Source organism: Hibiscus syriacus, unplaced genomic scaffold (genome assembly GCF_006381635.1).
Source record: "Hibiscus syriacus cultivar Baekdansim isolate YM2019G1 unplaced genomic scaffold, ASM638163v2 tig00110895_pilon, whole genome shotgun sequence".
Classification (NCBI taxonomy): domain Eukaryota; kingdom Viridiplantae; phylum Streptophyta; class Magnoliopsida; order Malvales; family Malvaceae; genus Hibiscus; species Hibiscus syriacus.
Window position 1 is genome coordinate 5,034,520 of NW_024062903.1, and position 13,129 is coordinate 5,047,648.

Genomic DNA, 13,129 nt, shown 5'->3' on the forward strand with positions numbered 1-13,129 from the left:
ATATTTTTCTTATTCCCCCTAGTTTTTTCTCCTTGTTTTCATATCTATTCTTCGGGCTTAAATATCTTATGCACTTCAAAATACAATATTTGGATATTTCAAGTTCTTAGTACGATTTTGAACCAACAAAATGCCCCACGTTGTTGTGCTGCCTAGTTTAGGAATCGTATGTTCGGGTCGGAAGCCTGCGCAAAAAGAAAAGAAAACAGCGCCCAAAACAAAGCGGAGTGAAGTTAGCATGGGGTTTAGTGGTGGGAGAAAGGAGATATGGCGGTGCGTGGAAAACTGCGGCGCGTGCTGTAAGTTGGCCAAAGGACCTGCATTCGCCACGCCTGAAGAAATCTTTAGCGACCCCTGTGACATCGAGGTTGTCATAGTCATGCACACCATATATTCGATAAAATGATTGATTCTAGGAACAACATCCTGGTTTCCATACCCTAATTTTGAGAGTTAATCATATCTGAATTTAACAAAGAGAAATTGTTTTGTTGGTTTTAGCTTTACAGAAGCTTAATAGGTCCCGACGGATGGTGCATTCACTACGAGAAAAGCACACGCACTTGCTCCGTTTACTCTGGTGAGTCTTTTCTTCCCTAAAGATACGTAGGTTGAAATTGTGGTATGGTAAAGGGGCTGTAGTTTTCAGATCGTCCATATTTTTGCCGGGTGGAACCTGATGTATTCAACAAGTTGTACGGAATTGAGAATAGAAAGTTTAACAAGGAAGCTTGCAGGTTCGACACGACCTCTCATGATATTATGGAAGATTTGTTTTCGGTTGTTAATCAAGATGGTTACTTTGCAGTTGCTGTCGGGACACCATCAAGGCAGTGTATGGGCCGCATTCCCAGGAATTGAACTACTTCAACCGTTCCATTAAGGATTCCTCCTCCTCAAAATGATCTCAACCTCGAATATATATCATCCTCCTTGTATTTCAATTTGATTTATATTTTAAAATGAAATTATGTTTTCTTATTGTGATTTAATCAAATTTTGAATAGAATAAATTATACATTTGGATATTCAAATTACTATCGTAGTTACTAATATGTTGAATGGAATATATATTTTTTGAACAAATACTACTTGAAGATACTCATTTTTTTTCATTTGAATATTATTTATATTATTATTATTATTATAATTATAATAATAATTATTATTATTATTTTATTATTAATAAATTTTTACAGGCCCATTTACAAATCTTGAAGCCCAAAGAAATGCAAACCCAACCCGGTTGAGAACCCTAACCCTTCTAGGGTTTCCCCAAGCTGCCAGCCGTCGTTGGGAATGAGCAGCCGCTTTATCCTTTGCTGCTAGGTGGTCCAACCGACGCTACCGACGTTTCCACTGCCAGGCGTTTCAACTACAACACCGCCGTCCTCAACAGCTGCCATGCCCGTCGAAGCCCCCGAAGAGTCATTCCAGCCGTCCACGCGTTCCCATCTTCCGTGAGTCACCACAAGTTTGGTGACTCACCAAAGTTTACTCCTTTAACCAGTCTAAAGCCATCACCGTGGTGGCCTATAAAAATGGCCACCATACCTGCGAAAGAAAAAAAAAGAACAACAGCAAGCAAAGATACAGAACCAACAGCCACGGAGAGCAAAAGACAGCAAGCAAGAACCGGAGAAAAACGGGGAAAATAGATGTCGGATTCGGCCTTAGAACGGTGAGATTTATATCCTAGGGTATTTTAAAAAAAATTCCGGCCACCGTTGACGGTGGTCGGTGGCGGTGTTCGACGTCGGAGTACGGCTGCCGGTCGGAGACCGTGTTCCCTCCGGTGAGGGAAATAATAGAAAGAAGGGAGAGAATTCTCTTCTCTCTCAGCTAGAGAGAGAAGAGAAATGATAGCTGGCCCGAAGGGCCAGCCGTTTGGGGTATTTTATACCCGATACAAAACGGCGTCATTTCATGATGAAACGGTGCGTTTTGAGAAGAGGGTAAACCCTGTCCGCAGTGCTCCAAGTTTGTAATCCTTACATTTTAGTCACTAAATTAATTTATAATCCTTTTAATTCGGTTCTTTAATTTTAATTTTATTTATTTTAGTCCTTTATATTAAATAATATGTTTAGGATAAATAACATATTTAGTCCTTTAATTTTAATAATTAATATTTTAATCCCGAGTACATATTTTTAATTTATTTAATCTGATATTCGAATTTAATATAATTTATTTTAGTTACCAAATTAATAAATGGATAAATAACATGTTTAATCCTTGTAATTTTAAATAATTAATTACGAATTAGGTATTTATTCTATTAAGTTAATTTAGTCACTAATTCAATTTTTATAAGTTTTATTTATTTTAATATATAGTTTTAATTTTGTTCATTATATTTAATTTTATATGTTTACTTTTATTATTATATATTATTTAATTTTATTTTATTTATTAAAATCTTATTTAATTACTTTTAACTTATTTTAATCTTGTTTAATATATTTATTTTTTCAATATTAAGAAAGGGCAGTCTTAAAACAACTGGATGCCCATTTTCTGATATTTTTAAATAAATAAATATCCTATTTTTTAAAATTATATATAATGTTTATTTATTTTTTTAATCGAAGAAAGAGCTGTCTTAAGGCACCTAAAAGTTCTTTTATGATATTTCTAAATAAATAAATATTGTATTTATAAATATATAAATTAATATTTATTTATATAATTATATTTTGAAATAATAGGATTATAAATTAAATATATTTTGAATTTTAAATTTCTAATAGAGACAATTTATAATTAAAAGTACCAATTTGGCGTTGTAGGGGTGCTAATCCTTCCCTAACGTAACCGACCACGAATCCCTTTTATATTAAAAAGAAAGAATTTTTGGTTATAAACGCAGATCAGTTCATCTTAACTGATGTTTTCTTAAAAACTCTTTTAAAAGATAATTTTAGGTATTCGACCTACCAGACCCAAAAGGCCGATGACGACTCTCAAATTTATTTTAAAAACCATTTATTCACATTATTTTTCCCGCCAAGTAAAACAAATTCGTGCCCGGACGAAAACCGGTTACGACAGCTTGGCGACTCTGCTGGGGATTTGTCAAACTTTAAATCAATTGTAATTGTCTCTATCAGTTGGAAATTAAAAATTCATATTTAATTTTTAATTATTTTCTTTCAAATTTTTATTACTTTTATATTATTTTATTAATTTTTTATTTTATTCAGATATTATTTATTTTATTTGTCTGTTAGAGGTTTGAACATTTCTCCTCACACACAACACTTGCATTACATAAAGCTCTATAATTGAGTTTGTCCCTTTTAAGTGGGAGTGAAAGCGACGTCTTCGTGAGAATTTATTCTCCGTGTCAGACCTAGCAAGTAACTTTCGGGGTTCATATGCTCTATGTCTTCGTGAGAATTTATTCTCCGTGTCAGTCATAGAGAAATGTGTCCCCTCGAATTGAACTCGATCCGCTTAAAGTCTGTAATGGACTAGGATTGAGGGTTTTGACAGCCCAAGGGGGCATAAACAAGGATAGTTCGAGTACCTTTACTCCAAGAACTGAAAACATGTATATAATAAACCCTAGAAATTCACCTGATCTAAGACAATACTGAACCTCTGTTCATAGGTATACACAAAGGAGAAATAAGCTCTAGCTTTAATTTATTTTATTTCCTTTTCTTTTTCCTGAATAAATGCATGCGAACTAGAAATCATGTGGTTAGGTTAATTTTTCCAAACAAAACATGGAACTAGAAAGCATGAGGTTAAGATTTATACCTTGATAAATAGATTTTTTTCCATTAGTTGGTACTAACTATTCTATTTTTTCTTATTTTTGTTACATTGCTCTAATCTGTTCATATTGATTTCTTTTGTTGGCATTGCATGACCATGGCATAACCAAAAGGTGTTGACTTAAAAGACTGTTCATCAAATTGGAAAGAAATCGTAAATGGACAAAAAGTTTTATGATCAAACAAATGATAGACCAAGGAAAAACATCCTGAAGAAACTACGAGGATCGAGGGAAGTTTTGTACATAGAGAACCGGTTATATTAATACCAAAAGTGCTACACAAAGATCCTACCAGATTGATACCAAAAGCAGTCTATGGTAAGAGCATCAATCAGGGCATTCAAAGTGGAGGAGTTTTTTATGAAGCTCAAGCATATTATTTGAAGGACTTGAACGACCAAAACAAGAAATTGAGCACAGAAATGAAAACCATGCAGGAAGATTTTCAGAAGATCAGTCAAGCCTTTCAAAATGGCCTAGGAAGTACCCAGAAGAGTGGATAACAGGGGTCACCAAGCTAAAAAGAGCTGCAACATATATGAGATTTTGTTCAAGAACTTCTTGGACAGAAAGGTTCTCTTACAAGGGAAAATGAGCAACTCCGAGAAATAACATAGAAGATGAAAGAGAATGTCATAGAAGAAGTTGTAGTCCAGACAAATAATATGGTTCTTAAATGATAAATTTAGCTGACTTTACAAGGAGATAAAGCAGACTGAAGACTCAACTTTTGAGCATAAATGGAAACTAACTGGGCTTTAGAGAAGTTAGAAATGAAAGATATCCCTATATGTAAAGTTTTGTTTGATGTACCGAAACTTTTGCGTTCAATGAAATCTGTTCTAAGATGATCACTCTTGAGTAACACCTTTTCATACATGCATTTGTATTTTGCATTTGTACATTTTTACGTTTGTATTTACATTTACATTTTTACATTTGCATTTGGCATCTTTGCATTTTTATTTTTATGTTTGCTTTTGCACAATTTGTATTCTTATTATTACATTCACATATTTACATTTGCCTTTGGCATCTTTGCATTTTTATGTCATAATACATTAAAACATTCATTCATTAAAATAAGGATTTCAAACGAAGTGATCTTGGTTTTTCCGAAGAAGAACGCTTAGCACAACACAAGAAAAATGTCTAAAGAAACTGAAGATAGGCTAGCCAAATTTGAGATAAAGCAGAAAGAAATACAAGAGGAATTGAGGAGCAAGTTGGCACAAATTGAAGTTAATATCACAAATTCTCATATCGATCTACTGAACAATATGAAAGAAATGATTGAGAAGCACCAGATCGCTGGAAAGAGTCTTGTTGAAAACCCCACAAATTCTTTGGATGTTACACCTGTTCATATTCCTGAGCTCACCTCTATACCCCAGGAAATTCAATCACCGATTTACTTTGCTGTTAAGAACTCACCATATCAAGCTGGAGCATAGTTCCCCACTGATTGTCCTACTACTTCTGAGTTGAAGCCTGATGAATTTTGTATTAGTAATGAGGTCCTTGACCTAAACAAATCAGTTGAGAAGGAAAAATTCACTCAACGACTGGAAAATATAGAAGAGGTGATAAAATCTATAGAGACAGTTGAGTCATTTTATGGTTTGATGCCAAAGAACTAAGTTTGGTCCCTGGCCTGGTTATTCCACCAAAGTTCAAGGTTCCAGATTTTGAGAAGTATAATGGGACCACATGCCCTTCATATCATATCACTATGTATTGTCGGCGTATGACTGGCTATGTAGAGAATGAAAAGTTGTTGATCCACTGTTTCCAAGACAGTTTATCTGGGTCTGCATCCAGATAGTATAATCAGCTAAAACGTACTCAAATACGTTCTTGGAGGGATTTAGCTCAAGCTTTTTTGGGTCAATACAAGCACATGACTGATATGGCCCCTGATCGAACAATGTTGCAAAGCATGAATATGAAGTGCAATGAAAGCTTTCGACAATATTCACAACGATGGAAAGACGTTGCTTCTCAAGTACATCCACCATTGACTGAAAAAGAGTTCACTACTTTGTTCATCAGCACATTAAAATTTCCTCATGTTACTACTTTGTTCATCAGCACATTAAAATTTCCTCATGTTAATCACATGATAGGGGTCCCTAATAATCTTTCTGACATCATCATAAGTGGAGAAATCATCGAAATGGCTATCAAGAATGGAAAGATAAGAGGCTCTGACAATACTAAAGTCAAGAAAGAAGGTTAATACAGTGAGTCTTATTCAGTTAAACATGGTGCCAAACCTTATAGAGTGATCAAGAAGAAAAAGAATGTACAGGGATTTCAATTTCCTCCCTTCCACTGTTCGAGTGAAAAAATTGCATCCAAAATGCTCTCAGCCAGATCAATTACTCCACAACTTGATCAATCACAGGGCCTCCAAATGAGAATTGGACTATAAGGAAGTTCCTGGATAAATCAGGCTGGAATTCCAAATTGTTCAGCTAAGGTTTCTGGTAACCTTAAGGGAAATTTCCAAGACCCTTTAGAGCAAGCAATTCAAAAATGCAAGATAAAAAGGGGTTAAGGTTCATTGTTCAGAAACCGTTGTTGCAACAGAAACTAATGTAACCAAATCCTACGAAGAATATCGAGCACAAGAAAATGGGAAAAGAAATCAAAGGCTCCCATGGATGTAATCGAATGGCCTATAGGTCTAAGAAAATGAGGCAGATAACCCAGAAACACCCAGATACATGTATCAGATTTTCCAAAAACCATTAGGCAAAGGACAACTTAAGAAATCTGGTTAATATTACCCCAGTTATAGCTGAAATGAGCATTCAGAACCCCCTCGATAATAGAGCAGCATTCATCGTTCAGAACGATCAAAGAAAGTGATAGCCTCGCGAGCGAGAAAAACTCTGAAGGTGTTTCAAGAATCTATCTCAGACTTGTACCCTCATTTGGTTAAAGGTCAATACATTACACCAAGATTGGTGAAGGTGTCACCAAAGCCTTATCACCATTTCTATGATCAAAATAGCTTTTGTAATTTTCACTTGGGTATCTGGACATTCAACAGGGAATTGTTGGGTCACTGTTAAAGGAAATAGAGACGCTCGTCGACAAAGGAGTCTGACACAAGAAATGATCAGAAATGGGGGGCAAATAAGGAAAAAATCCTGGCCAAGTACACCCAACAATAGAGGAGGCATGATAAATAAATAAGTGGAAGTTGTTATCTACCACTGTAGTACTTTCTACTTTCAGCATCTTGTTTGAATATGTTTTTTGTTCATTTCTCCGCCTTTTGTGCAATAAATAAATATGTGTTTCTTTTATGGTTATGAACAAGAAATCAATTTTTAATCTTGAGATTATTAAGTATCAAGTAGATTAAATATTCTTTTAAGAGTTATAGATCTATTGGCAAGTGGTAAAATTATATCTTCAATATCCCATCCAATGCCAATTACTCGACCCTTACCAAAACCAAATCTTGACACTACATTTATCTGAGACTCTGAAGAAATGTCTCTACCTATTTTTTGAGACACCAACTCTAGATGTTTACCTTATCGGATAGAGTTGATTGATATTACCTTCCAAATACAGACTTTAAGAGTCACACATTTATCCTTCCAAACACAAACCACCATAAACCAAAAACCTCAAATGAACCAAACTTCCAATCCGTGAATTTTACTGCAAGAAGAGACAAGATGAGGCATCATGGACCAACTCATTGATGATAATTTCGAGTGATTAGGGCATACTCAAAGAAGAAGGGGAAAGTGATTGATTGAAAAATATATCATGCATTAACTACATTTTTCATGTAAGTAAAATTAATCTGAATATTCATCCCCTGGAGATACCTCTTTTTACAAAGTTCTATGTATGAGATGATGAACGACATTGTTCTATCCTTTAATATATAATATATATCTATATATATATCCTTGTTGTCCCCACTTGAGCCTGAATGATTTTTCTTCTGATTCAACCCTAACCAATGATCACCCTCCACATTAGGGGGGCAAGGTGAAGGATATTGCTCACAAGAATAAAGATGTCAATCCATTTTTATTACGAAGACAAGTTTCCATGAAGTCATGAAAGTTTTGAACTACAAAGTATGTCAAATACAGAGTGCTTGAAGATCAATCCAATCAAGAATAATGGAAAACCTCCAAAATGCAAAAGGAAAAGGAGGTGCTCAAAGCAATTGAAGTATTATACTCATCCAGCAAAGAAAGAAAAAAAAGAAAAAAGAAAAAAAAAGAAAAAGAAAAAGAAAAAGGAAAATTGAATCAAGATGGGTGACTTATTGAGCCTCAAGTTACAAGGTTGATCAAGTACAAACAAGAAGAGAAAAAAATGCTGGAGATATGAGAAAATGGAAATGAATCCAAAATTTGGCAGTCTAGAGGGATCCAAATGATGGAAAATCCCCAACAAAGCAGATCCAAGTTAAGCAAGGCAAGGTGAAGGCATCATAATAAATTGATCCTTGGTTTGATTACCCTTAAACACTTATTTGGGCCTTTTTATCCCTTTCTTTCGTAACTATAAGCCATGGCCTACGTTACGTACCTGAAAATTCCATTCTAATCATACATGGATTTCTAAGTAAAAGAGAATATCTTCAGAATTCATTCCGCCTCTCAAGATTGATTTTTATCTGCAAAAATTGGTTTTTAAAATCTTTAATGCATGATATGAAAAATGATAAAAGGAGGGTTCAAGATATAAATTTGTAAATAACATCTTTGAAACCAAAGGAGGATTCGAGTTGAAAACCTGAAAAGGCGGCTCGAATATTGAATGGTGCAACAACGACATAAGAGACGATCTTAAGCTCTTAATGAAGCACCACACATCCCAAAGATGTTCATGAGATTCTAGAATCAAGAATTATCTCTACAAGATGAGCATAACAATCATTTCTTCAAGTTAGTGGAAGCCCGAAGAGACATACTGAACCAACTTGAAAAAAACCTACTTTACCAGAAATAACCTACACCTCAAATCAGTCAATAATTTTGACACTTGCCATAGGACTATGATTTTTGAATGATTTAAAAGTGTAGTTGATTTATTTGATATTCATTAAACTCAAGGTTTATGATTCGATTATATTGTGAACCTGAAAGGGGTAAATACTTTGCAAAATTCTTTCAATAAAGAAAGGAGAAAAAATATTTTCAAACAGGACAGTCTCAAATGAGGAAGGTCCTTGAAGCAATTGTTGCTTATTCTACCTCTGTGGTAGAAAAAAAGAATGAACGAGGCCAGAATAATGAAGCACTTCACATTTTTGAAGGCAAGTGGTCCAAGAAGCCAAAAAGTCTGGAGAATTGAAATTGTGACACTCTCCTATGACATTATTAGTAGCTCATCAAGAAAGATTATCATTTATCTCATGCTGAGGGCGATAAGCATCACCAGACAGATTATTTTCCCCAACCATCAATTCATGTTCTCTAGAAGATTACATCATAGAGCCATGAACAAGTCACTACCTGCACTCTGGTTATACCGTGATACTGGCTCAAGTCTTGATACAGCATTGCTGCCTTTTCCATGCTGATCAATTTCCTTGACAAGATTATATCCATTATATCCTTCAGAAGATTGCTAAATTTGAATTTGAGGACTTATGGCACAGAATAAGACATTGGAACAGAATCTACCCTTATAGGCCTTTTATATTGGGTAACATTGGTTACATGATTCCAAAAGATGAGATAACCAGTTTTACTATCAGCCAAACCTTTCCATGGTTCGGGAAGAGTGGGATATTGCAGTACATATTTGGAGTAATAGAAAGACAGTCGTTATAGCAGTCATTGCAAGAAAATGCACCAACAAAAATCCTCGAGTCCATCTTGATGACGTTTATTTCTTCCAGTAAGGTTGTTACGCTGGATGCCACCGACATCAAGGTCGAATTCGATAAATCTACTCATCAATTGCTCCAACCGATCATCATTCAGTTCTTGCACATCTATTTTCAAAAGTATGCCAAGACAGTAAAAAGGCAACTTCTGCATCACTGATCCCAGAAAAAAAAAAGACATGACATTGATATCACCGGAGAACATGTCTCTAGCAGCTCTCGTGTATGGTTTTTAGGGAAACCTAGAAGCATTTCCACCTCATCAAGTTCAAATGGAACAATTTTATTCCTTCCAACCCATACCAGATTCCATTTTCAGCACTCATCAAGAACATACTTCTGGACACTCGAATGTGGCTCATCGTCATAAGCTTCAAGAGCCTTACAGATCCTTTCTGTCAATTTGGCACTTCCTGTACATGTTTGTAAACAGTTCAACTTTGTTCTTGGATCCCAGGAAGGTCACCAGTTTGTTGTCAATGGAAAAGCATCATGTATAGTGCAGGGAGAAAACAAGATAAGAGGAAATCTATTCTCAATTGGCAGATTATGAATATAGCCCCTTTTCAGTGTAGCAGCATGAAAATGCTTCGAATCTACAAATTCTAGCTCTACATCGAATAAGTACTGTGATATTCCAGTCCAAACATTAACTGGAGCAAGTGCCATGTACTCATAGTAGAAATAAGAAGACCCAATAACATCTTCTGGAAGTGTTCTTTGAGTTATCTGATTTGGTTTAGTATGAACCCTAAAAACCAATCATTGGATTTGAAAGATGAATTTGCTCATAGTAGAAATAAGAAGACCCAATAGCATCTTCTGGAAGTGTTCTTTGAGTTATCTGATTTGGTTTGGTATGAACCCCAAAAACCAATCATTGGATTTGAAAGATGAATTTGCTCATGGTAGAAATAAGGAGGCCCAATAGCATCTTCTGGAAGTGTTCTTTGAGTTATCTGATCTGGTTTGGTAGGAACCACATAACCAATCATTGGAATTAAAAGATGAACTGCATGATCGTCTTCATTAAGAAGCTTCTTTTCAAGCTTCCTCTGCTGCTTCCTTTTCCAAAAATCATAACTTGGGTTTTGCCTTTTTGGGTCATTGCATAATGGTTTCCTATCTTCTCTTGAAAGAAGTGCGTCAGTAGCCTTAGCCATTTGATCAGCACATATAAAATCTGTCAAATCTGCAATTGATGAATCTGGACCACATCTCTCCATGGCTATTGAAGCCTCAGCCTCCGAGAATCTCATTTTTGTCAAGCATAACAGTTTACTCTCCTCATCAGAATCAGAATTCATGATTTCCTCGATATCAGAAGAACTATCAATATTTGTGAAATCATCCTGAAAGATCTCTTCATAATCAGATGAGTTGTTATCAGAATCAACATGTTACATGGGTGTGGATTTTTGATAAGCCTGTACCACTGTATATGTAGTCTTGCTATTGCATCAGATTACTGTTCGCGTAAATTGTTTTCTCTCCCACAGAAAAGTATATTTCAGAGATGGCCTTCACTGAAAGATGATAAGCCACTGTGTCAGCCTGAAACGGATTACCAAGCTGTTTTTACTACTCTGTCTGATTAAATCCCTCCAGATACATAAAATAGTCACCTCATTCAGAAGACACATATCTCAGACGTTTCTGTCAGAATGATTGAGTACTTCTTAAGTCTGTGACAATATGAAGAGAATTTCTCCAGTTGCTTGACAACACTGCTGTTTAGTGACACCATAATGAGAGCATTCAAGATAAACAGATTTGGGGCACGAATAAATCCACATGTACCCATAACAATGCATTGTCAAAATTGGACCTCATAGGGATCATGAGATTCAAGTCAAACAGACATTGAAAATAAACCAGAATTAGAATGTTGGGGGCATTTTGAAGGTCCAAGTCAGAAAAATCCATGTGGGACATCTTGAGGGCCAATTTCAACCAGTATGAATATTTGGGCATTTTTGAAGGCTCATCTCAACAAGAAGTAATGATTGAGCACACTTTTAACATCTGTATCAACAAATGTTGGGGCATTTTAAAGGTTCCTTCAGACAGATCCATATGGGGCATTTTGAAGGCTCAGATTAACAAGAAACAAATGTTGGGGCATGCTGAAAACCCTTTTCAATCAGAATCAGGAATGTTGATGTATCCTGAATATTTATATCAGCAAAATGCTGGGACATGCTGAAGGCCCATATCATCATGTGTTAAAGATCATTGATTTGAGAAAATATTTCCAATGAGACATAAAGATATGAAGAATGAAAATGGTGAAACAATGACAGTCGAGCTGACTATACATAATTGCTTTGTTCATCAGGCAGTTACATTATGATCATGTTGTTGAACAAATATCTACTTAGCAAGTATGGTTTCAAATACCCAATCTTCTTGAACCATGTGTCACATGACAGTGTGTTCTTTGTTAAGCTACATCATGGTTGCATGAATAAAGAAGATGATCCCTTTTTAGACCGTTCGATCCAAGGATCAGTTCCTCGAGACCTCGAACTCTAAATTTAGCCTTTTGTGTATCGGTGATAATTGAAAATATTTCTTTAAGATTCATATCAGTTAGTTTCAACCATACTGTTGAGGTTACGAAGCTGTTTTTCACATCAATTTTGTTTACTTGATGACATTGAAGAGAGAAATTCATGTATATTGCTCTTTCTTGGTTATTGGGGTTATCATGCCAGCCAGGAGGAATTGAGTTCTCATCTATTTTGGGTTTTATCATGTGCATTTCATCCCCAGCAGCAAGAATTTCATGGATATCTTTCTATGCATATATCCTATAGCTGAAGTATTTCTACTTTCTACCATGCTCATTACAGAAGAAAATGTGATCAGTATTATATTTGCCCTTGCCCGAGATGATATCAAGAGTAATTAGTGTCTTCTATTCAATTCGACACCAGCATATCTTGTGAATTTGACCAACTTTTTGGTCATACCAACATCACACTTGAATCCCCATTGAGTTTTGTTCTCAAATAGTCTTGTGACATCATACAAAAACTTTGAACACCATGCAAAGAGATTCAATGATTGAGAAATCTTGGCATAAGCCACAAAAAAAGGACGAATGTGTTGTCAAAGGCTTTACGAACATCTGAGCAGAAGCTACAAGAAAGGAAGAATGTGTTTTCAAATGTTTTACATCTCGACAGAAACCACAGGAAAAGATGAATGTATTGTCAAATGTTTTACGAACCAGTGATTATGGTGCTGAACCAATGTTGCAATCATATGGTTTCCATTTATTGATCCAAGATAAAGTTTGTCTTCTTCAACCCCAAGATTAGAAGTGAGATATGATGAAAATTTCTTTCCACAGAAGGAGAACTGAAATTTTAAACAAGAAACTAGTGGTACCAACTAAGGTTGAACTACAGGTAGTTGTTAAGCATCTCGACATGATATGGTCTAAGTTGCCTTATTCG

At 35.4% G+C, this 13,129-nt stretch overlaps 1 protein-coding gene across 1 annotated transcript in view; it reads left to right on the top strand.

Moving 5' to 3' along the window:
• The window catches only part of LOC120146133, a 32,502-nt gene that overhangs the window by 198 nt on the left and 19,175 nt on the right, over positions 1-13,129 (top strand). The window contains exons 2-5 of the mRNA XM_039159789.1: positions 162-367; positions 502-580; positions 650-737; positions 809-914. Coding sequence (XP_039015720.1) covers positions 162-367; positions 502-580; positions 650-737; positions 809-905 — 470 coding nt within the window. The 3' untranslated portion in view covers positions 906-914. The remainder of the gene's footprint in view (positions 1-161; positions 368-501; positions 581-649; positions 738-808; positions 915-13,129) is intronic.